General features: G+C 40.4%; 1 protein-coding gene across 4 annotated transcripts in view; it reads left to right on the top strand.

Moving 5' to 3' along the window:
* The window catches only part of NPEPPS (aminopeptidase puromycin sensitive), a 121,446-nt gene that overhangs the window by 14,012 nt on the left and 81,599 nt on the right, over positions 1 to 25,835 (top strand). For all 4 annotated transcript variants that reach the window (XR_009155192.1, XM_058184199.1, XM_058184200.1 and 1 more), the window contains exons 2-3: positions 8,585 to 8,669; positions 15,047 to 15,124. Coding sequence is in view for 3 of the 4 variants with exons in the window: in XM_058184199.1 (XP_058040182.1) it covers positions 8,585 to 8,669; positions 15,047 to 15,124 (163 nt within the window). In the remaining variant the exon portion in view is untranslated. The remainder of the gene's footprint in view (positions 1 to 8,584; positions 8,670 to 15,046; positions 15,125 to 25,835) is intronic.

Here is a 25,835-nt window from a genome sequence, read left to right as displayed (position 1 = left end):
TTGATTAGTTTCCATATATTGCTTCTTGTTTTGCTTTCTGGTGTTTTGGAAAATAGGTTGACCCTCTCAAACATTGGAAAATTGTTGTCATGTCACCCCTACTCCTTCTTTCCACTAGATTAGACATAACCAATTTCTGCAAGCATTCTTTGTACATTTAATCCTCCACTTCCAATCTTCTTAATTGCTCTTCTCTGCATTTTTTTCCATAGTCTCTATATCTTTTTTATATTGTGGTGACCAAAATTGGGTGTGGTATTCTAAGTGTGGTCTTACCAAGGCCTTATAAGGCCTTATAAGATTATTCTGAGGGAAATGGAATGAGATACTACAGAATTTGCCTTTAGCTTCATGGGAAAACTTTTCTTCCATATCAATATAGAAGAAAAATCATTTTTTAAATTAGAAGAGACTGCATTTTTTCTATAGTGAGAGTATAGGAACAAGACACAACAGTGATATACTTTTTTTGTTTTTGAAGCAACTAAGTTAATCCGCAATTGTAAAGCGATGCACTTGTACAACAGAAGATGTGTTCTTGCATTTATTATGTTCAAAAAATTGTTCTTATTGCTATTTTGAAAAATGTATTTTGTCCAAAAGGTCAGATCTTGAAGGCTCTTTTAAAAATTATTTTTCAGAATCTTATTATTTGCTTATTTGAGTGAAGAATATCTGGTATACTTAATTCTAAGTTTAACCTGTCTTCGTTGCTTTTTATAGCATTCTTGTATAATATCTGCCAGCTTATGTATTTTAATGATTAGGACACATTTTTTTTGTTGGAAGACATCATCAAGAAAAATATTTTTGACTGCATATACGGTATATTTCTAGATTGGCCAAATATAAAAGCCTATAATATCTTATAATGTTGCCCCACTGGGGCTCCAAGCCAACTGGCAGTGCCTTTAGGCCCTTACAATAAGGCAGGAGGATTGGGGCCAATCTCACATCAGGGGGCAAAATGTTCCAGACGACAGAAGCAAAAGCAGAGAAGGCTCTTCTGGATCCCACCAGCTGGAATAATCAAACTGACAGGACCTGCAGCGTACTTCCTCTGCTGACACAAGTATGGGTCAATCCCAGTGGGAAGAGATTGTCTCTCAAGTAACCTGGACCCATTCCATGAAGGACTTTAAAGGTGATCACCAACACCTTGAATTGAACCCGGAAACAGATTGGTAAGCAGTGCAGCTCATGGAGCAGTAGTGTTACAGGGGCCACTCTTGCCCCCCCCCCCAAAAAAACTGCCCATTTTACCACACTCTGTACCAGCTGTAGCTGCTGATTGCTCTTTAAGGGTAGCCCCCTGTAGAGCATATTACAATAGTCCAGCCACGAGGGATTGAGCAAATTGAGCACAGGGAGTCCTGATCTAGGAAAGGTCACAACTGGTACACAACATAAAGTTGTGCAAAGGTCTCCTAGCTACGACTGCCACCTCTTCCTCGAATTGAGTCACAAGCCCATTATATTACATTCACTCTTCACTTAGCAACAAGTTCTGTTCCAACAATAAAGTTGTTAAGCATAATTACTGCAAAATAAGCATGTGTGTGTGTGTGTGTGTGTTTGTGTGTGTGTGTGTGTGTGAGAGAGAGAGAGAGAGAGGGAGGGAGAAGGGAGAGAAAGAGAAGGAGGGAGAAAGAGAGAGAGGGAGAGAGAAAGAGAGCGCAAAATATTGATATGCTTCTGAGTAATCAATACTTCCTCTTTGCCCAACCTTTTTTTGTTTTTTTAATGCTTTTTGTAATTTTTAAGTTTCTAATGTTAATATTTATTTGTATATTTTATTTTTTTGTTGTATATCACCCAAAGTCACGATGGTTAGATAGGTGATTACATAAATATGATTAATAATAAAGAAATTGAAGTAGTCATTACATATGGAGTTGGTGTATAGTAAACTGGATATTATAGTTTTCAGCAATGGTTTCAGAGAGGAAATGAAAGGCCTGAAAGTCACACGTGCCTTGTGGGCTCAGATTATTCAACCCTATAAAATGATCATAAAACCTTGAAATTAAAATCTTAAAAAAATAGCACATAAGGCTCATAACATTCCAAATGATTAAAACTTGTATTGATTAATCAAATATGTTTTATATGTTCTAAACATTAAATATATGTTTGCAGGAGTCTATTAAATAGGAGTAAAGAATTAAAAACTTCTATGTAAACTTTACTGATTTTGTGGCAATTAAAGCCCTTCTCTTTTTTGTGATTCTTTTGTGATTATTCCTATTTGTATAAGCTACATCCTAGAAAACAAATTTTCCAGCTATGTAACAGCCTTCCGAATATTGATCAAATATTGATAAGCTAGGCCACAACAAAATGACTATGATTCTAGCAGGTATATAACAGAAGATTTTTGTACACATCTTAAATCAGAGATTTTCAAATGTTTTGGGCCACCAAACCTATTTCTTAAAAAAAAAAAATTGAACCTGGTTTTTTTCCAAAAATAAATAGGAATACCTGATCAAGAGGTGGGGCTTCTGAATGCCAATTTAGGATTTAAGGGAAACAAGAAAAAATTCTTCAGAAGAGAGCAAGGGAACAGACTAAGACTTAATCCTTTGTGGAAGAGAGTTTTATTTTTTCCTTTAATCCTTTGTGGAAAGATTTATTTCCCCCTAGACCTTTGCAGAGAATTGAGGGTTTTTTTGTTTTGAAGCAACTAAGTTAATCCATAATTGTAAAGCGATGCACTTGTACAACAGAAGATGTGTTCTTGCATTTATTATGTTCAAAAAATTGTTCTTATTGCTATTTTGAAAAATGTATTTTGTCCAAAAGGTCAGATCTTGAAGGCTCTTTTAAAAATTATTTTTCAGAATCTTATTATTTGCTTATTTGAGTGAAGAATATCTGGTATACTTAATTCTAAGTTTAACCTGTCTTCGTTGCTTTTATAGCATTCTTGTATAATATCTGCCAGCTTATGTATTTTAATGATTAGGACACATTTTTTTTGTTGGAAGACATCATCAAGAAAAATATTTTTGACTGCATATACGGTATATTTCTAGATTGGCCAAATATAAAAGCCTATAATATCTTATAATGTTGCCCACTGGGGCTCCAAGCCAACTGGCAGTGCCTTTAGGCCCTTACAATAAGGCAGGAGGATTGGGGCCAATCTCACATCAGGGGGCAAAATGTTCCAGACGACAGAAGCAAAAGCAGAGAAGGCTCTTCTGGATCCCACCAGCTGGAATAATCAAACTGACAGGACCTGCAGCGTACTTCCTCTGCTGACACAAGTATGGGTCAATCCCAGTGGGAAGAGATTGTCTCTCAAGTAACCTGGACCCATTCCATGAAGGACTTTAAAGGTGATCACCAACACCTTGAATTGAACCCGGAAACAGATTGGTAAGCAGTGCAGCTCATGGAGCAGTAGTGTTACAGGGGCCACTCTTGCCCCCCCCCAAAAAAACTGCCCATTTTACCACACTCTGTACCAGCTGTAGCTGCTGATTGCTCTTTAAGGGTAGCCCCCTGTAGAGCATATTACAATAGTCCAGCCACGAGGGATTGAGCAAATTGAGCACAGGGAGTCCTGATCTAGGAAAGGTCACAACTGGTACACAACATAAAGTTGTGCAAAGGTCTCCTAGCTACGACTGCCACCTCTTCCTCGAATTGAGTCACAAGCCCATTATATTACATTCACTCTTCACTTAGCAACAAGTTCTGTTCCAACAATAAAGTTGTTAAGCATAATTACTGCAAAATAAGCATGTGTGTGTGTGTGTGTGTGTTTGTGTGTGTGTGTGTGTGTGAGAGAGAGAGAGAGAGGGAGGGAGGGAGGGAGAAGGGAGAGAAAGAGAAGGAGGGAGAAAGAGAGAGAGGGAGAGAGAAAGAGAGCGCAAAATATTGATATGCTTCTGAGTAATCAATACTTCCTCTTTGCCCAACCTTTTTTTGTTTTTTTAATGCTTTTTGTAATTTTTAAGTTTCTAATGTTAATATTTATTTGTATATTTTATTTTTTTGTTGTATATCACCCAAAGTCACGATGGTTAGATAGGTGATTACATAAATATGATTAATAATAAAGAAATTGAAGTAGTCATTACATATGGAGTTGGTGTATAGTAAACTGGATATTATAGTTTTCAGCAATGGTTTCAGAGAGGAAATGAAAGGCCTGAAAGTCACACGTGCCTTGTGGGCTCAGATTATTCAACCCTATAAAATGATCATAAAACCTTGAAATTAAAATCTTAAAAAAATAGCACATAAGGCTCATAACATTCCAAATGATTAAAACTTGTATTGATTAATCAAATATGTTTTATATGTTCTAAACATTAAATATATGTTTGCAGGAGTCTATTAAATAGGAGTAAAGAATTAAAAACTTCTATGTAAACTTTACTGATTTTGTGGCAATTAAAGCCCTTCTCTTTTTTGTGATTCTTTTGTGATTATTCCTATTTGTATAAGCTACATCCTAGAAAACAAATTTTCCAGCTATGTAACAGCCTTCCGAATATTGATCAAATATTGATAAGCTAGGCCACAACAAAATGACTATGATTCTAGCAGGTATATAACAGAAGATTTTTGTACACATCTTAAATCAGAGATTTTCAAATGTTTTGGGCCACCAAACCTATTTCTTAAAAAAAAAAAATTGAACCTGGTTTTTTTCCAAAAATAAATAGGAATACCTGATCAAGAGGTGGGGCTTCTGAATGCCAATTTAGGATTTAAGGGAAACAAGAAAAAATTCTTCAGAAGAGAGCAAGGGAACAGACTAAGACTTAATCCTTTGTGGAAGAGAGTTTTATTTTTTCCTTTAATCCTTTGTGGAAAGATTTATTTCCCCCTAGACCTTTGCAGAGAATTGAGGGTTTTTTGTTTGTTTGTTTGTTGCCTTTATGCCACAAAACTCAATTCAAGTCCTCAAGGAACCCTATAGTTCCAGATAACCCAAATTTGAAAAATTTCTTCCTAAACCATTTTTTCCATATCCAATTCAGAGTACTGGTTATGATTTCTGAAGCTCTTTCCACATACAACTTCATTCGTAAAGCATTATTCAAAGGATGTCTAGTTCTTGTGGACAGAAATCTGGCAGAAAAAGATAAATTCCCAAAAAGAGGAAAAGGTCAATTAGATGAGCATTTTATCCCATGCATTGCCCAGCAGAACTTCACTGTCAAAGCTAGTCAAACACATACAAACTGCTATGATGTAATTGTATTTATTCACACAAAGCAAAGATAAAATATATTTTGGATTCTAACACAAGAACATAAAAGCAAAAACAGCTTTGTCAAATTACTTCTGTGAGTCAATGCCAGCCACCACAATAATTTTTAGGCCTTATCTAGGCAACCACATTTTTTCACTGATCCGTATGGATTACACTAGACAAGTAGTAAATCTGTTAATGTAATATTTAGCAACACCCTTCCTGTCTCAAGACTTAACTGTTAATTCTTTGCAGGAAAATAATATGACTAAGCATGTGTATAAAAAATTAATGTGTCAGAATCAACTTCTATGCAACTTGTTTTTAAATTTGAAGAACTGCTTAATTGATTTTGGCTAATTGTAACATTGTTGATACCTGAAATTCAGATATCTAAGAGGCAAATCTGTAATAACTTAGGTAGGCAGGCTGTGTGTTAATACCTAAAATACTGTGGTGTCCTGCCCCAAAAAGCTGAAACCAAAATAGATACAGCTGAAATTCCAAAAGCCAGAACTGCTCAATTATCAGTGTTTCTAATATAAGTCTGACTTTCTTTCTTTGAATAACTCAGCCTCTGAAGGATAACAAAAGTTAATTTCGAATATCGCTGCAGTTTCAAAATTGGTTCTCCATTTTGCATTAGAACTAATTCAGAAAATAAATGCAACTGTTTATTGTGAATATAATTGGTGCATTGGTTGGACCAATTATGCATGGTTCATTAGATTCAGCTACAGTTCTAGTTATGGTAATTTGCAAAATAGAATTAGCAGCTATGGGGAAAAAATCTTTATTTTTAAAACCTTAGGCCAGTGCTGGTGAACCTTTTCAGCACCGAGCGCCGAAGCGGGAGTGCACGCATGCGTGCTGGAGACTGGAAGAGCAGCTGCCTGGTGCGCATGTGCGCACCGGGAAGATGATCTTCCAGTTTCCAGTGCGTGCATGCACACCAGCCACCTGGTCTCCTGGTTTCTGGTGCGCATATGTTCGCAAACACCCAACTGGCCGGTGCACATACATGTACCAGAAACCAGAAGATCATCTTCCCAGCGTGCACATGTGCACTTGGTGACTGCTCTTCCGGTTTCTGGGGCTCCCACGCATGGGAAGATCAGCTGTCCTGCACGCCAGAACCCAGAAGAGCAATGGACAACGGCTCATGTGCCCGTAGAAATGGCTCTGTGTGCCATAGATTTGCCATCAAGGAACTATACTATATATCAGTGGTAGCAAACTTTTTCGGCACCGAGTTCTGAAAAGGAATCACATACATGTGTGCGCTTTGTGTATGTGTGCATGCTCATCTAAGCCGCAATCAGAAGAGTAGCTGCCCAGGGCGCATGCACAAGCCAGAAAATGAACTTCTGGTTTCCGGTGTGCACATTTGCGCAGGCCAGCTACTCTTCTGGGTTTCTGGCGTGCATGCATGTGTGACTATCAGCTGGCCGGCATTTATGGTCACGCAGGAAAACGGAAGACTAGCTTTTCCAGTTTCTGGCACTGCTGCAAGCAAAATGGCCAACTGATCGTTGCATGCACATGCGCGCCAGAAACCCCGAAGAGGAACGAGTAATGCCGCGCATGCTAGGCAACATGGCTTCGTGTGCCATTTTGGGCATGCGTGCCATAGGTTCACCATCACAGCTATAACCAGTCTTGGATGCTATTTTGAAACAGGATGTCATAGAAATGGAAGGAAATAAGGGTGTTTTTTTTTCTCTTTGAGAAAAGATTACAACATTTTGGAAGCTTTAGTTTGGTGTAAAAGGCAAATAAAATAAACATAAATATAGGATATAGGATAAATATAGGATATTGCAATGCACGTAGCGTGATAGAAGTGGCAGGGAATAATTTTTTTCTCAAAATACTTGAAACTAATAACTGAACCAGATTGAAAAGAGATTCATTGAAGAAAAAATAAGCACTTTTTCACACAGTGCATAATTTGCTTGTTTTAAGTCATGGTGTTCATCAAGAGCTTGGGTGATTTTAAAGGAGATTGGATAAATTAATGCAGTAGAATTATACCAGGAGATTTTGAACATGAATACTAAATGTTAGCAGGTTGGATTCAGGATGCAACCAGGTCCAATGAACAATGATAAGAATCCGTTTTTTAAGAATAGTACTGGGGGAAAGAAACATAACTAAGGGTTGGGTTAAAAAGTAATTTCCTAAATGTTCTAAGAATGTTTATTTCTGAATATTAGTTTCAATTAGTTTTTTACATATTTGTATTATCACTATTCTGGAATTTTTCAGCTCTCGTTGGAATAAGGGTACTGGCTACTATAGTTGTCCAGATGGTTATTAAGCTATTTTATGCAGCCTCTTTTTTAAATTAATAAATATAATGTGGGAGGCAGAAATGGCTACAATAATCTAGAATTATATATTAAAAGTTCAGTGAAAGATATCACAATTAGAAATGTGTTTTTCTGTTTTTGTGCATTTGCTTAAAATATTTCACAATTAAGCAAAGTAGCATGAAAGCATGAAATGGATATTATTGAATGTTGGCTTTCCAGGCATAATATGGGCAATTAACGTATCTGAGTTTCCTATTTATTTCTATTTGTTGAACCAGATACTCACATATGTGACCCCAGGATTATCATGTGCATATTGAATTGATTTGTCCTTTGAAATTCAGCCCATTTCCATGAATTTTCATCTGCTAATTTTAGTGGTAGCTGATGACACTTTCTGTTTTTCTGGCTCTCATAGATATACTCCCTCTATATGTATGTGTACTTCATTTTGTATTAAATAAAATTTAGTAAATAATGTGCAGGACTGTTGGCATGGATAGAAAAAGGCACACTTGGACAAGAAAAGGAGTTGATTAATTTGCTTTGATATATTAGTAATATGCAAGAAATTCAATTAAGGAAAGGACTGAAGCTTTGCTTCAATTATTGTTCACTATTCAAATTACACTGAATATTCCTCATAATTCTTTCTTTTTCTTCCTTGGTGCAGCTTGTAAGCTAAAAGAAAAGAATGCAGACCCAGTCAAACAAAAGTGAAATGACTGAAAAGTTGGCCATTTTGCCCTACTTGTATCTGCTATAAGATAACAGGATAGTGAGTTTGCTGTGTTAGATATGTGAAGGAAGATAGTTACATAGCCAGCTGCTTATTCTGACATTGCAGCATTTGCAATCTCAGTCTTATTCTTCTAATAGGACATATTTAATTATTATTGTATTATAAATAAAAAATACAGTAATATTAATTTTGGGCTTTCCCTTTGTATTAAAGGCACTAAGAAAGGTCCAGCTGTTTTCCAAGTTATTGTTGAACTTTTGTTTGCATTATATCTAACATTAAAAGTAATAGAGATAAAATTTTCTCTTGTAGGTGAAACAGGCGACCAATCAGATAGTGATGAATTGTGCTGACATTGATATTATTACAGCTTCATATGCACCAGAAGGAGATGAAGGTAGGATGGGATATAAATGCAGTTTGTGCATTTTTAATCATCAAACATAATGTTACTCTAATACTTCTAATTTGTAGAAGTATTTTCAGCTTTATTTGACATTAGACAACCTATTAGCTACATTTTGAATGCCAACTACATTTTGATGCATTGTAGATATTAAAAATAAGAATATAGAAACCTTTTAAATATATGATAATGTAATGAGACTTGATGACACAAATCTATTAATAAAAATCCTTTATCCCTTCCATTTTAAGGGATAAGAAGGAATTTACCATTTTTATCCTGTAATTTGTCAATCCTTCAATCATTCAAGCTTTATTATACCTTGAGCTATTCAGAACCAGGTCGTGGATGTGGTAGGTGAGCGCTTGCACGCACGCATCCCCACTTGCATGAAAAGTGTGCACATGAGCCTGTTGGTTGCGCAAATGGAGCTGCATATGCGCATTTGCCTGCCACTTGCATGGAACCCTCCCCTCTCCCCCCCCCCACCAGTCCACAAAGCCAAAAAGGGAAACTGTTATAAGTCATAGACCCAGATTACATAAAAGAAAATGTGTTATATATTACAAGGAACAAGGTATCATTTATGGTAAAAAGAAAAGGGTACGTAATAGTTCTTTGTCTATTTCCTATCAGCAACATATTAATTCTACTGGCTACAAATATACACTTTGTAACAACAAAGTAATCTTGCAATCTTTACTCATTAAAAAAAACCCTGCAGATATAATCTTTTGTCCAACCTGGAAATGGCTAGTATTGGTAACTCATTGTGAATAATCCAGTAAATATGACATTAAAGCAGGACTCCTATTCTTACAAGGACAAAATGTGGGATTTGCAGCATATGGGATTTGCAGTACTTACCCTCAACCATTGCTGATGGTAAAATAAGTAATAGTAATATTTTTTGAAATGTATTGTTTGTAAATTGGACATAATACTTGCTTAAAATAAAATTTACTGTGCCCCAGTTGAGGCCTATGTGAATTTTGCTATATCCAGTTTGTAATTTTATACCAAGAATGGTTGATATAAGATCTACCATTGCCTGATACCGATCTTATGTCATCAGTAATCAGGATGAGGGTAAGAATTGATAACTAAATTAATCAAAGTCAATGTGCATTAGTTAAACAGCAATACAGTTTTATTAAACAAACAAGTACTGTGTTTCCCCAAAAATAAGACCCTGTCTTATATTTTTTTGAACCCTGAAATAAATGCTTGGCCTTATTGCTATGCGCTCAAAAGCCCAATTGGGCTTATTATCAGGGGATGTCTTATTTTGGAGGAAACAGAGTACTATACTTCACAGAGATCACTTTGTTATTGATTTGGTTTTCTGAAGTTTGTAGGTCCTTTATTATCTAGTTAAATTTTAAGTTTAAGGCATTACGAAGTGGAACTGGGATTTCATATTCCAAAACTTTTGTTCTTATGAGCTACTGCATATATTAGCACTTTCTTTCTTCAGGAAATATCTATATCTAACAAATATTTTTAAAATTTCTAGGTTTTTATATTTTTTGTATTTTTGTAAAATATAGCGTTCAAGAATTAACTGGCTTACTAACTAACCAATGATGCTTTTACTCCATAATCTATAATTCTTGTTTAGGAAGTGAAATAAGAAGATGGAGATGATAGTTTATTACTAAGCAGTCTGAAATTGTTATTGTTTGATGCCAGCAACTTAAATCTTGAAGATGTCTGGGACGAATATTGTAGGACATGTTGTTATCACTGGATAAGAAGTAACTTCTTTTTTTTGCCAATGAGAAAATTACTCTTCCAGCTGGGGGAGGCATTTTTTGAGATTTAATAATTAGCGCTGAAATGTTCAATAATACTTAAATGGAGTCCATTTAAAAATGTAATATCTTTTAAACCTAGAAAGAATTTATTATAGACTAGTTTTATTAATTATGAATTTACTAGATTCTAGGGTAATGCTTTTAAATGCAGCTTAAAAATAAAATTCTGCAAAAGACACATTTCTTTTTTCCCCTCCTTTCTCTTTCTTCATCCAATTTATTGTCAGTTCATATCTTATGTGTAAATTAGCACTCCTGTACTATTGGGTAGAAAAGTTCCTTGCAAGATGGTGATGCTGGTGATAAGATACTTGGAAGTGTTGTTGTTATTGCCATAGGTCAGTAATGTCAGAAGCATCACTATATGACATAGTATATGTATGCATCGTTATAAGAAATACTACATGACAGAAAATTTAAAATATAAAATACAAGATTAAAATACGTGCAAATTAAGCAGATACTTGCCCAGAAGCTAGCAACATTAATTGTGTTTTGTGTTGCCATGAGGTCCTCAAGTATACACTGATCGGGGCACAAAAGGCAGATATACATATGTGTTGTTGCTGCATGTCACCACAACTCAGAGAGCAGAAGCAACCAGATAACCCCACTTCTTCAGAGTGGCTCTTGTTGCATCTGTGCACAGTCTATTCAATGATTTCCATACTTTTCAACTTTCATCAGACCCTGGTGCCAGCTCCTCTGTTGGTTCCATCAGTGTTGTTTCCTTGTGGTTTTCCATAGATTCACTCTACTTTCAAATTTTCAAAGTCTTCTGTTAACCTAAGGAAGTATTTCTTGTATTTTATTTTCTGCTGGGCTACTTGTAGGCCATACAGAGAGTGTTGTCTTGATATTGATGATTTGAGAGTCACTCTCTCCCTCTCTCTCTCTGTCTCTCTCTGTATGTATTGTATGTGTATGTGTGTGTGTGTGTGTATATATGTATATCTATATATATATATATAGAGAGAGAGAGAGAGTTAAATTTACCGACAAATAAAAAACCTACATATATATATATATGTATGTATGTATGTATGTATACACACATACACACATGCATGCACACACACATACACACACTCTGCTGCTTCTCTATGAACAGGTGGAACAATGCTGGCTAGGTAGTAGAGCTCATCTAGCGGGGCAGGTTTAAGGCAGTGATGGTTAACCTTTTGGTGTCAAGTGCCCAAAGCGCGCACATGTGCACATAAATGCACGCATGCGTGCTCTAACCCCCAAAATGCAATGCAAGCACTCCCACACATGCACGTGCATCACGGTGCATGACTCCTGCGCATGTGCCCCTCTTGCCGTGTTTTGCCTTCCAGGTTGGTGCAGGTGGCAGAAATTGAGTAGAAAGGTAGGGCGTGCTGGGGGGAAACTGTGGAGATCGAGGAAGACACAGGTGGCAGAAATGGAGGAGAAAAGTAGGATGCGCTGGGGGAAACCGACAGAGATCAGGGAAGGCCCCACCTTTGTGCATGCACAGCAGAGACCTGAAGACCATTCAGGATAACTCTGAGCAGTTTTACTTACAGTTTTTACTTGATTGTTGTATGCTTCCCAGAGTTCCTTTCCATTAGATGGATGGCCGTATACATTTGACAGACAGAGATATAGAACATCCAGTCAGGAAACCAAAACCATGGGTACCAACACTACCTTTATTTTAAGGTTACAATAACAGAATTATGCAAGTCTGAAAACCGTTCCTCATTCTCTTGTCTTCCAAGAGGTTTTCTTTATTCCCTTCTGTGGGTTGATACAGTTCTTGTCCAGTGGTGAAATCTAAATTTTTTTGCCATCAGTTCTGTGGCCGTGGTGTGGCAGTCATGTGACCAGGTGAGCGTGCTGAGTGCCCAAATCACTCATGTCACTCTTTCTTTCTTCTCTCCCTCCCTCCCTCCCTCCCTCCCTCACGCACACACATACACACACACACACACACACACACTCCCTCCCTCTCCCTTCCTCTTCCTTCCTTCCTTCCTTTCTTCCTTCCTTCCTTCCTTCCTTCCTTCCTTCCTTCCTTCCTTCCTTCCTTCCTTCCTTCCTTCCTTCCTTCCATCCATCGGCTGGAAGTGCCACATCTCCCGTCATGGGCTGGATGCAGGCAGTGAGACCCAAGGCGGAGGGGAAGGCAAGCGGGTGGCAGTTACCCAAAGGCCCCACAGAAGCCGAGCGTGCCAGACCCAAAAGATGAGCAAACCTCGCCATGTTCCCCCGAGGCAGCTCTTTGGCCAAGCGCAGTGGGTCTCCCTTCCCCACTGCCAGCATCGGCCTTACATCTGCCTGCTTTCCTGGGGCTGCTCATGCATACCCCAGTGGAGCAGCAGTCTCGGCGGCAGCGGCTGGAGAAGGAAGAATGCGAGCGGCCCATCTTAGCACTAGCACCGCTGCCTCTCTCAGCCCCAGCGGGCCAGCGTGACTGAGGGAAGCAACTCTCTTTCACGCAAAAGCTGGATTCCTGCCACAAACAAGAAGAAAAACTAATCGGTCCTTAGGTGGGATGGGGAGGGTTTCTCTTCCTTCCTCATGAATTAAAACCCCCCAGCTGCAGAGGAGGAGGAGAAAGGGGGGTGGGCTTCCGCACAAAAGCCCCAAAGGTCATGCAAAGTTGGGCGAGCTTACAAAATGAACTGAATGAACCTCGTAAGGAGGAGAAAGCCGCGGTCGCCTTCCCTTCCCTTTTGCCGCTCTGAGCCCTGCCCAGCCTCGAAGCTGGCAGCGGCGGCGGAGGAGGGCTGCTTGGTGTGATGCCTGTATCCTCCCCCCACTTGCATGGGCAGCATCTTGGCCTTGCAGCTGCTGTGGTGTGCTCCGCACAAGCTGCGGGCATTGCATTGGGGCATTGAAGGCAAGTGGAGCAGTTTTGCAGAGGAGGCGCACCACACTATTTTGTTGCAGCTGTCCACACCCTGTTTCTTACCAGCCAGCCAGGAGAAAGGGGGGAGGAGGAAGGGAGGAGGTGCCTGGGTCTTTTTGGCTTTTGCTGGGCGCTCCCCCATTTGCTCCCAAAAGACAGGAGAGGCATTTCGGGCAAAGGTAGCAGCTGCTGCGTCTCCCCCAAGGGCATGGGGGTTAAGGTTAGCTGGACACTGACCTCGAAAGGCAAACGGGCATATGGGACTGGAGTAGGCTGCTAGCTCCCTTCCCCGCAGCCCTGTCATGTTTGCCTGCCTTCCACGTGGCCTTCCACTTGCCTGCCTTCACAAGCTGGCCACGGGAATGCTGGGAATGCTGTGTGGAAGGCAGGGAAGCGTGGCAGGACTGTGGGCTGCAGACGAGTTCAGGGGCGTGGTCAGCCAGCGGTTATTACTGGTTCGGTGAACCAGCCCCAATCTCCGCTACCAGTTCTCCCGATCCAAACCAGTAGCATATCAATCCTGCTTTTGTCTGTTCATTCCCTGGCTATGGTCCTTTTTCCCCAAGGTTATTCTCAGAGTCTACCCTGTTTTCCCCAAAATATTTATTCTGGAGATTGAAATTTAGATGTATTTGTAATAGCCTTTTGAATTAAGGAACTGATTAATGAAGTAGGGAGTAAAATTAGGGGATTTGATAATTGAATAACTCTATTCCAAATGAATGGGTAGTATACAAATGCTTTAACTGGCTTTATTGGGAGTTACACTGAATGCTTTATATGTACCGTTTCCCCGAAAATAAGACATCCCCTGATAATAAGCCCAATCGGGCTTTTGAGTGCATGGCAATAAGGCTAAGCGCTTATTTCAGGGTTTAAAAAATGTAAGACAGGGTCGTATTTTCAAGGAAACACGGTATTACACTCTGGAAATTTTGACAGCATTACAAAATGAATTTCTGGAGTTTAATTTTCCTCTTTAAAACTAAATGTTTTATTTAGATGTTAGATTTTCATTGTCTGTAGAGTTATGACCACATTAATATTTATTCTGAAGAATTTTGGTTTATTTTTGATGCATTTTTGTATAATGCCTAATTACTTTTATTTGTTCCCCCTGCATTATGGCAGCTAAAGTAACTGAGGTGAAAAGCCAAGTGACTTGCTGCTATTTAATAAGACAAAATTTGAAAACTGCTTATAATTTGTGGCTTCAACTAGATCTGCTAACTAGACTTAGTAACTCTCTGAAATTTGACTTAGCAAATTTCATCAGCTATGACTGATGAAACTGATTTCATATACTATGATACTAACTAACCTTTCCTTAATTGTGTTTTATTGCAAACAAGAGTATACCAAAATCAGATAAATTACTTTGAAACTTAGTGTATAAATCAGATGTATGTTTACTTTACCATATGCTTTTGAAAATAAAATATTGTAGCTTATCTAGAAAGACAAGGTATAAACAAATAAAATTAACTGGATCCAGTTCCTGGAAGATCCTGAGTTTGAAGTAAGTCAGATTAACATTAATTTCAAATTATAAATTATTTCTTATGTATATACTATTGCATAATACTTTAATCTAGACCTGATGTGTATCAAAAGGAATGCTTATGACTATTTAGATCTTATGCTTATGACTATTTACAATTATTCTTCTTTTTCAGAAATTCATGCCACAGGGTTCAACTATCAGAATGAAGATGAGAAAGTTACTCTTTCTTTTCCCAGCACGCTTCAGAAAGGTAAAATTGTGTACAAGTTAAATGGGACCCATCTGAGGTGAAAGAAATATACATTTTGTTGCCAGACCATAGTTTCCCCCCCTCTTCCTGCATTACTTAGGATGTGTTTCATTCCATCTCTGCATTTCCAAGATTATTTTATATTTGAAACAAAATTAAACTTAATTTAGTTCCAATTCTTAATATTATCTGTCCTCACACAAATTGTAATTCATATTTGCTGAAATCCAGTTGCCAAGGTTCGCCTAACATACTGAATTCTAAACTAAACATATACTTGGTTTTGCATAAAACAGCAAGTTACAAGCTATCAAGCATAGTTCCATTTCGTTTACTGGAACCACCCTAAACTGAGCAGATTGTTCCATATATAATATCCACAATTTAAATCTGGATTTGATAGTCAATTATTGTTAGCTAGCAAGTGTAAAATGCAGTATTGTAATAAATGTGTATAATTTTATTATTAAAACAGACATTGATTTAGTCATTAATTCCTAATGCTGACATTTGTTTGTTGCATCTAGAACAGACACTTTAAACTTTTTGAACTCAGAAGCACTCCTGAGAATACTTAGCCCAAAATATTATGACACATCACTGTGTGTATGTATTTTTACCATGTTACTTTGTAACATTTTTTTTAAAAAAGTATGTTATCTCAGAAGAATGTCCTCATATCTTAAAGTATTTTTATTATTTGCATAGCTAAATTTCTGTTTACACTGAAAAATAAATAGCAGTAACAATTGAAATTCAGTGTATCTATCTAAAACGTTATAGAATTTTTGACATTTCTATATTTCAATACAGAATTTTCAAAGGTCTAGTGTTAATTTACTGAATAGGTATTTATTTAATAAAGGCTAGAATGTTTTAGTCATTCATTACCATTTTGGAGAATGCAGTCTAAGAAAGAAACATATAACAGATAATAAAATAGTTTATACAAACTGCTTCATAGTTTAGTAAAGAGTCTGTTTCTTAGAAATTCCTATAGGTAAAAGTAAATGAGAAAATAAGGTGAAACCTTAATGGAAAGAAGCAAAAAATAATTAAAAAAATAATCAGGTCTGTCAGCTCATTTGTTTGCACACATGAATCTATAATTGAAAGTGAAAAAAAGAGAGAGTAAAGACAATGTGTTCCTCTCTAGGAATTATTACCCAGAGTTGAATTAAGATAAACAGCTAGGGCAGAGAAGATCAATTTATAGTTCTTTGCCAGCATAGCTTTTCCTCCTGACAATACTAGTATATTTCAACAGTACTTATAAAAAAAGTGTAGTTTTCCATTATCTTGTTGAAAAATTATGAAAGCAATAATAATAAGATGACTCTGGTGGTTGATTGTTATAAACAGAAAAACAATAAAAACTGAAGGTATGGACAACCACATTCCATATACCCCCAAGGGTATTTAGTACCCTAAATCAAGGTCTGGGTAAGCAACCAAATTTTTAAGAATTCCTGAACATCACTAAAGTGGGAGTTACATGGATACCTGAGGGGATATCATTCCAGAAGGCAGGTGTCATGACAGAGAAGACATGCTGCTTGGGTTCTTATAAGTAGCATTTCTTGATTAAAGGGACGTGAATTACATCAATTCTCCCTGAACTTATTAGGTAGGCAGAAACCATGGGAAATAGGTGGTTCCTCAACCTGATCCTATGGCATGAAGAACTTTACAACTGATAACCAGTACTTTAACTTATACATGGAACTTCACCATAATCAGACCAGCTTGAGGAGCAATGGTATCTCATAGATTATGTCCAACACTTAACAACATTACATTCTGGACCAGCTTGAATTTTTAAGTGGTCTTCAAGGCAACCCCATATAGAATGCTTTACAATAATCCAACCATAAGGTGATTAGAGCATGAGTGACTGTCCGAGGGGTCTCCCAACCCAGGAATGAGTGAAGCTAGTGCATCAAATGAAGCTGTGGGAAGGCTTTCTTTGCCATAGTTGCCGTCTGTCCTTTCATATATTCAGACCTACCTAGTGGCATAAGGGTGGCTAAGCATGATTACGTTTCCACCCTTATTGCATCGGTAGATAACCGCCCAGCCGCCCTGTTCAGGGTGACCCGCTCCCTCCTGCATCAGGAGGTGCAGGATGATCCCCTGCAAGGACGTGCTGAGAATTTTGGTCAATATCTGCACGATAAAATCGCTCAGATTCAGGGCGGATTGGACCAAAATTGGGTAGATTCAGGCGAGATGGTGGAAGTAAGTCTGGGTGATACCATCTGGGATGAGTTTGATACTGTGACTCCCGAGGACATGGACAGGATGCTGGGAAGGCTGAATGCGACCACATGTTTATTGGACCCGTGTCCCTCCTGGTTGGTGCTGGCCACACAGGAGGTTACTCGAGGCTGGCTCCAGGGAATTGTCAATGCCTCTTTGATGGAGAGTGTCGTTCCTACTGCCCTGAAAGAGGCGGTGGTGAGGCCCCTCCTCAAGAAGCTCTCCTTGGACCCAGCTGTTTTGGTGAACTACCGTCCTGTCTCCAACCTTTGCTTTGTGGCGAAGGTTGTTGAGAGTGTGGTGGCACGGCAGCTACCCCAGTACCTGGATGAAACTGTCTATCTAGACCCGTTCCAGTCCGGTTTCAGGCCTGGGTATAGCACGGAGACAGCTTTGGTTGTGTTGGTAGATGATCTCTGGAGGGCTCAGGACAGGGGTTATTCCTCTGCCCTGGTCCTTTTGGATCTCTCAGCGGCTTTTGATACTATCGACCATGGTATCCTGCTGTGTCGGTTGGGGAGTTTAGGAGTGGGGGGGCACTGTTTTTCGGTGGTTCTCCTCCTATCTCTCTGGCCGATCGCAGACGGTGTTGGCAGGGGGGCAGAAATCGACCGCAAGGCACCTCATGTGTGGGTTGCCACAGGGGTCGGTTCTCTCGCCTCTCCTGTTCAACATCTATATGAAGCCGCTGGGTGAGATCATCCGTAGTTATGGGGTGAGGTACCAGCTGTACGCTGATGACACTTACCTGTACATTTCCACCCCTAACTACCCCAACAAAGCTGTCGAAGTGTTGTCTCGGTGTCTGGAGGCCGTGCGGGTCTGGATGGGGAAGAACAGGTTTAAACTCAACCCCTCCAAGACTGAATGGCTGTGGATGCCGGCATCCTGGTACAGTCAGCTGCAGCCATCGCTGACTGTTGGGGACGAGTCATTGGCCCCAGTGGAGAGGGTCCGCAACTTAGGCGTTCTCCTGGATGGACGGTTGTCCTTTGAAGAACATCTGACGACCGTCTCCAGGAGAGCTTTTTATCAGGTACGCCTGATCTGCCAGTTGCGTCCCTTTCTAGACCGGGATTCCTTATGCACGGTCACTCATGTCCTCGTCACTTCTCACCTGGACTATTGTAATGCTCTCTACATGGAGCTCCCCTTGAAGAGCACCTGGAGGCTCCAGCTGGTCCAGAATGCAGCTGCGCGGGTGATAGAGGGAGCTACCCATGGCTCCCATATAACACCTCTCCTGTGCAAGCTGCACTGGCTGCCTGTGGTCTTCCGGGTGCACTTCAAGGTGTTGGTTACCACCTTTAAAGCGCTCCATGCCTCAGGACCGGGTTATTTATGGGACCGCCTGCTGCCATCGTTTGCCTCCCATCGACCTGTGCGCTCCCATAGGGAGGGCCTCCTCAGGGTGCCGTCAGCCAAAAAAATGTCGGCTGGCGGCCCCCAGGGGGAGAGCCTTCTCTGTGGGGGCACCTACCCTCTGGAATGAGCTTCCCCCAGGACTTCGACAGCTTCCTGACCTCCGGACCTTTCGCCACGAGCTGAAGACGTATTTATTCTTCTGCGCAGGGCTGGCATAAAATGATTAGTAATTTTAATTGGTTTTTTTATGGTTTTAATGTGTATTTTAATTAATGGGCCAAATTGAATAGGTTTTTTAATGGTTTTTTAAATTGTATATTGTATGTTTTATTGTGTTTTTTACCTTGCTGGAAACCGCCCTGAGTCCTTTGGGAGAAGGGCGGTATAGAAATTAAATTATTCTTATTCTTATTCTTATTCTAAGAGTATTGTGAGTCCAAAACAATTGCCAAATTATATACTCTAGAATGGGAGAGCATAATCTCATCCAAGATGGAAAATTTCCAGATCTGGGGCATACAAAACTTCAGATCCACTTGGTCTTGACAAGATTGAGTCTGAGTCTTTTCCATCCAGACCCACACAACCTCCAGATAGGACATATTCCATCCAACTCCCCCCATTCTTTCTCCCCCAAAGAAAATTTATGTAGGTGTTAAACAGGACAGAATCGCCCCTGAAGCATGCCACAAAATGAGGGGCTTTATTCTTGACCTTAGAATGGATGCAGCCAGATCAGTATGAGGAACAGATTTAGAATATTTACTTTAGGGGAAACTGAATCTGAAGGGTTAGGGGAAAAGAATAAGCAACATCATGAAAGCAATGACAAGAAATATTCCCAAGGTATTCCCTAGTAAAGCTCCAAGTGGGTTTCAGAAATAAAAATTGTGATATCTTGGGAAAAATAAAAATAAAAGCCTTGGGCAACAAGAAGGTTGTATGACAACTAAAGGCAAACTTTCAACAAAGACAAGTGACAAAAAGGACAAAGAAAAATATATCAATTATATCAACAATTGGGGTGTGAAAGAAAATGAAGTGAAACAAGAAAAAATTATAAAATAACGTTCAAAAATAATTGAAATGATAAATAACAAAAATAAAAGGATGTAGTGAAACAAGTTGCAAATGTTTCAATCCTTCTGTAACCTCTTTGTAAAGAGAAAATATTCAAGGACCAACCTCTTAGAATCTGAAGTATGACAAGCAATAGATCAGTTGTGAAATAGGAAATATTGTGTATACTAAAATTCATTAAATTTTAAATAGTTGTAGAAGAGGCAATTAAGGTGGGAATAGTTGTGTCAACAATTATGGAACGAGTGGTCTAAAGATTGGTGAATGTATTCTTGTATGAGAAAAAAAGGCAGAATTTAAAAGGATACATAATTTAATTGTCAGGGCTCCAAGTAAAATCCCCAACAAAAGAAGACTCCAAGGCTAGAGGTTCCTCAAAGTTCCATTTTATTAGAGATCATATTGGCACATCTGGGAAAACCTGAATCTGAAAGCTTTCAGGTTTTCCCCACCCAAAAGAAAGTCCAAGTCCCTTCCCCTGCACCCACATGTCCAATCAAAGCACCGTCCCAACTGAAGATGCCTCCCAGTCACACTGCTCCAGGTACAGGGCAAGATGTCCTTGACTCTCAGAGAAAGGAATGTTATTATGACTATATATCTCCCCTACTTTGTACAATCCCACCTCCCACTTTCCCACAGCAATAAATGTGGCAGGCCTGAAGATCCAATGCAAAAGATGGCCTCCAGGCCTGACAGGCCATCCCTCCTCATCTGATGATTATGTCCTGCAATGAGAGGAACATAGGGGGTTAAACGAATATTCCCTAACCACCTTCTCCCCCCCCCCCAAACCTTTGTCTTATCAGGGTATTTATCATGGAATTCCTTCACTAGCCTGTCTTCTTTCCCATCCCAGCTTTAACTCAGGTAGCTTCAGACAAAGGGTACCCTTACCAATGAACTAAATATTGCAATTGACAATCTAGAGTCTAAAATTCTTTTAACTTCAAATTGGGTTTCCCCTTGCATCACTATAGGTTTGAGAACTGGTCAGGTCTGCAGTCTCAATCTTGACTTGACCGCTTTAGCAGACTACAATGAAAGACAGGATGTACTTTCCCTATAACGTGTGGGAGGTTAAGCTGAACTGTCACTGGGTTAATTACTTACTGGGAATGGACCTAAAAACTTAAGTCTCAGCTTTTTACTAGATAACTTCAGTCTTATATTTAATTGATAGACAAACTCGATCTCCCTCATGGAATGGGAGGTTCAAGAGATCAGTGTTTGTCTGCTTGCTTTTTATATGTCTCAGCAGCCTCTGCCAGCGCTTTTTTAGTGTTCTCCCACCCCTTCCTCAGTGACTCCATCCACTCGGTCAGTCGAGGAACGGGGTTTCTCTGGACAGTTCAGACATGGGGATAAAGTCCATGCCGCTGGTGACCTGGAAGGGGGTTAATCAGGTGCTTCTATGCAAGGTGTTGTTGTAAGCCACTTCTGCAAATAGCAACAGGTCCGCCCTGTTCTCTTGCTGGTAATCCACATAACATCATATATATTGCTCCACCATTGCGTTTGCTTGTTCTGTAGCTCCGTTCACGCTCAGATGGAAAGGTTTTTTGTGATCAGTCCAGACCTCAAATGACGCTTTACCCCCTTCCAAGAAAATGTCTCCTGGAGAGGAGGACCCAACGGACTGTATAGGCTTACTTTTCCCAAATAGCCCACCTCCTCTTGGTGTTGGTGAGCTTCTTGGACACACAGTTCTTGTGGGGCCTTCTATAGGAGCATGGCCGCTACTACTACATTGCTAGCATCTGCTTGGACGATGAATTGTCTCTCTGTGTCCAGGTGTTGGAGGATCGGCTCCTCAGCAAAGAGCCGTTTTAATTTCTCAAAGGCTCTTTGGCAGTTTGTTGATCAGACGAGGGGTTGACTTGGCTGTGGTTTCATGGGAGAAGGTCCTGTTTTTAACAGTTCTGTTAAGGGCAGGATGACTTCTGTGAATGCTGGGATGAATTGGCTGTCAAAGTTTGCAAACCCCAGGAAGTTTGGAAGCTGTTTGCAGGTGCATGGGGGTTGCCAGTCCAGCACCACTTTCACTTTTCCTGGGTCCATTTACACCCCTCTGCTGGATATTCGGTAGCCTAGGCAATCTAGGGAGGTTTTATAGAATTCACATTTTGACAGCTTCGCGTGGAGCTTTGTGGTAGTTTTTTCAGGACTTGTCACACTAGCTTTACATGCTCTTCAATAGTTTCACTTAATATAAGAATGTCATCTAGGTAAACTATTTATTAGTTTCCTGAAAACTGCTGGGGCTTCTTGCAGACCAAATGGCATGACTTTGAATTAGAAGCTGCCAAGCGGACATTTAAAGACGGTCTTCCATTTGTCTCCTTATGCAATAATAGGCTTCTGTTAAGTCCAGTTTGGTGAACACCTTGCCCTTGGCTAAGTGACTTAGCATGTCCTTCATGAGGAATAGGGGGTAGGGGTTCTCCATGCACATGGCATTAATTCAGGGGTGAAATTGGACCGATTGGGAGAACTGGTAGAGGAGATTGGGGATGGTTCGCCATACCGGTAGCAATTGCTGGCTGGCCTACAGGCCCGCAGCCTTGCCATGCTTCTCTGCCTAGCATGCTGCCAAACTCATTGTTCAGAGCATCTAAGGAAACATCTTCCAACTTTTCAAGATCAATTTTAAGAGCTCCGAGAAGCCAACAGCAAAAGTAGCGGGAGAAGGGGCAACGTGTGTGTGTGTGTCCGTGTGTCCGTGTCCCTACTCGGTCCACCTCTCCCAGGTGACAGCCAGGACTTCCCCGCCTCCTCTTTTCCTAAGAGGGGCGGTATCTGCCTCCAAGTCCTTGCAGAGGGAGATAGATAAACAGACAGACAGACAGACAGACACACACACACACACACCTGTCGCCCCTGCTGATATTACTTTTGCTGTCAACTTCTTTTTTTTTATTGAAAAGGTTTTACAATAAAATTTCCCCCCCTTATATCCCCCCCCCACCATCAACCCCCTCCCCCACCCCACCCCCAGACTTTCCAGAGCAGAATACAAGGTATACGATGACAATCATAAGCTAGAATACCTTAATTATCCATAAATTCCCATCCCTCCCCTAAAACCTCAACTCTCCTTTTGTCATAACAGTATATATAAGCATTAACATGAAATAACTATATAATATATAAGCATATATATGAGCATAAGTATGTAATAAATGTATTAATTGGATATAACTAAGAGAAACAATAGGACAGGGAATGTGCTCTTATGCCTGCCCCTTATAGACCTCTTAGGAATGGGGTGAGGTCAATAGTAGAGAGTTTTTGGTTAAAGATTTTGGGATTTTGAGAAGAGACCACAGAGTCAGGTAATGTGTTCCAAGCATTAACAACTCTGTTACATAAGTCATATTTTCTGCAATCAAGATTGAAGCGGTTAACATTAAGTTTAAATCTATTGTTTGCTCTTGTATTGTTGTGATTGAAGCTGAAGAAGTTTTCAACAGGAAGAACATTGCAATAGATGATTCTATGAGTTAAACACAGGTTCTGTCGAAGGCGGCGAAGTTCTAAATTTTGTAAACCCAGGATTTCAAGTCTGGTGGCATAAGGTATTTTGTTGTATTCAGAGGAGTGGAGAATTCTTCTTGTAAAATATTTCTGGACACGTTCAATTGTGTTGATATCAGAAATGTGATATGGGTTCCAAACACGCGAGCTGTATTCTTCTCCCCATTTCTCTCTCCCCCTGGTTTTTCCAGTTCTGTGCCTGGATTCCGCTTCTTACACCTCCCCATCTCTCCCGTTTTTCCATTTATATGCTTGGATTCCACTTCTTACATCTTCTCCTGCCCATTCCCCCTTCGTTTTTCCCCTTTTGTGCCTGGATTCTGCTTCTTTCACCTTCTTGTCCCCATTCTCCACCCCTGTTTTTCCATTTGTGTGCCTGGATTCCGTTTCTGACACCTCCTCCCCATTCCCCCCCTCGTTTTTCCATTTCTGTACCCGGATTCTGCTTCTCACACTTTCTCCTCCCATTTCCCTCCCGTCATTTTTCTACTTCTGTTCCTGAATTCCGCTTCTTACACCTTCTCCTCCTCATTCCCCCTCCCCCGCGTTTTTCCATTTCTGTGCCTGGATTCTGCTTCTTACACCTTCTTCTGCCCATTTCCCACCTCGTTTTCCACTTCTGTGAGTGGATTCTGCTTCTTACATCTTCTTCCCATCCCCCTTTTTTCTATTTCTATGCTTGGATTCCGCTTCTTACACCTTCTCCTCCCCATTTCCCTCCCGCATTTTTCCATTTCTGTGCCTGGATTCCGCTTCTTACACCTTCTGCCATTCCCCCCTCATTTTTCCACTTCTGTGCCTGGATTCTGCTTCTTACACCTTCTCCTCCCTCCTCCCCAATCCCTCCCATTTTTCCATTTCTATGCTTGGATTCCACTTCTTACATCTTCTCCTGCCCATTCTCTCTTCGTTTTTCCCCTTCTGTGCCTGCACACTGCTTCTTTTACCTTCTCCTCCCCATCCCTCCCCTCTTTTTCCAGTTCTATACCTGTTTTCCTCTTTTTACACCTTCTCCTCCCCATTCACCCCCCCACGTTTTTCCTTTTCTGTGCCTAGATTCTGCTTCTTACACTTTCTCCTCCCGTTCCCCCACGTTTTTCCATTTCTGTGCCTGGATTCCGCTTCTTACACCTTCTTCTGCCATTCCCCTTGTTTTTCAACTGCTGTGCCTGGATTCTACTTCTTACCTTCTTCTCCCATTCTCCCCTCGTTTTCCACTTCTGTGAGTGGATTCTGCTTCTTACATCTTCTTCCCATCCCCTTTTTCCATTTCTGTGCCTGGATTCCTTCTTACACCTCCTCCTCCCCAATCCTCCCATTTTCCATTTCTATGCTTGGATTCCACTTCTTACATCTTCTCCTGCCCATTCTCTCTTCGTTTTTCCCCTTCTGTGCCTGCACACTGCTTCTTTTACCTTCTCCTCCCCATCCCTCCCCTCTTTTTCCAGTTCTATACCTCTTTTCCTCTTTTTACCCCTTCTCCTCCTCCCATTCCCCACGTTTTTCCTTTTCTGTGCCTAGATTCTGCTTCTTACACTTTCTCCTCCCGTTCCCCACGTTTTTCCATTTCTGTGCCTGGATTCCGCTTCTTACACCTTCTTCTGCCCATTCCCCCCTTGTTTTTTCAACTGCTGTGCCTGGATTCTACTTCTTACACCTTCTTCTCCCCATTCTCCCCCTCGTTTTCCACTTCTGTGAGTGGATTCTGCTTCTTACATCTTCTTCCCATCCCCTTTTTCCATTTCTATGCCTGGATTTCGCTTCTTACACCTCCTCCTCCCATTCCCCTCATTTTCCACTTCTGTTCCTGGATTCCACTTTTACACCTTCTCCCATTCCCCCATTGTTTTTCCAGTTCTGTGCCTGGATTCCGCTTCTTACACCTCCCCATCTCTCCCGTTTTTCCATTTATATGCTTGGATTCCACTTCTTACATCTTCTCCTGCCCATTCCCCCTTCGTTTTTCCCCTTTTGTGCCTGGATTCTGCTTCTTTCACCTTCTTGTCCCCATTCTCCACCCCTGTTTTTCCATTTGTGTGCCTGGATTCCGTTTCTGACACCTCCTCCCCATTCCCCCCCTCGTTTTTCCATTTCTGTACCCGGATTCTGCTTCTCACACTTTCTCCTCCCATTTCCCTCCCGTCATTTTTCTACTTCTGTTCCTGAATTCCGCTTCTTACACCTTCTCCTCCTCATTCCCCCTCCCCCGCGTTTTTCCATTTCTGTGCCTGGATTCTGCTTCTTACACCTTCTTCTGCCCATTTCCCACCTCGTTTTCCACTTCTGTGAGTGGATTCTGCTTCTTACATCTTCTTCCCATCCCCCTTTTTTCTATTTCTATGCTTGGATTCCGCTTCTTACACCTTCTCCTCCCATTTCCCTCCGCATTTTCCATTTCTGTGCCTGGATTCCGCTTCTTACACCTTCTGCCATTCCCCCCTCATTTTTCCACTTCTGTGCCTGGATTCTG

This window comes from Ahaetulla prasina, chromosome 4 (genome assembly GCF_028640845.1).
Source record: "Ahaetulla prasina isolate Xishuangbanna chromosome 4, ASM2864084v1, whole genome shotgun sequence".
Lineage (NCBI taxonomy): Eukaryota > Metazoa > Chordata > Lepidosauria > Squamata > Colubridae > Ahaetulla > Ahaetulla prasina.
The sequence above is the reverse complement of the archived record's forward strand: the minus strand, read 5'-3'. Positions and strand labels throughout refer to the sequence as shown.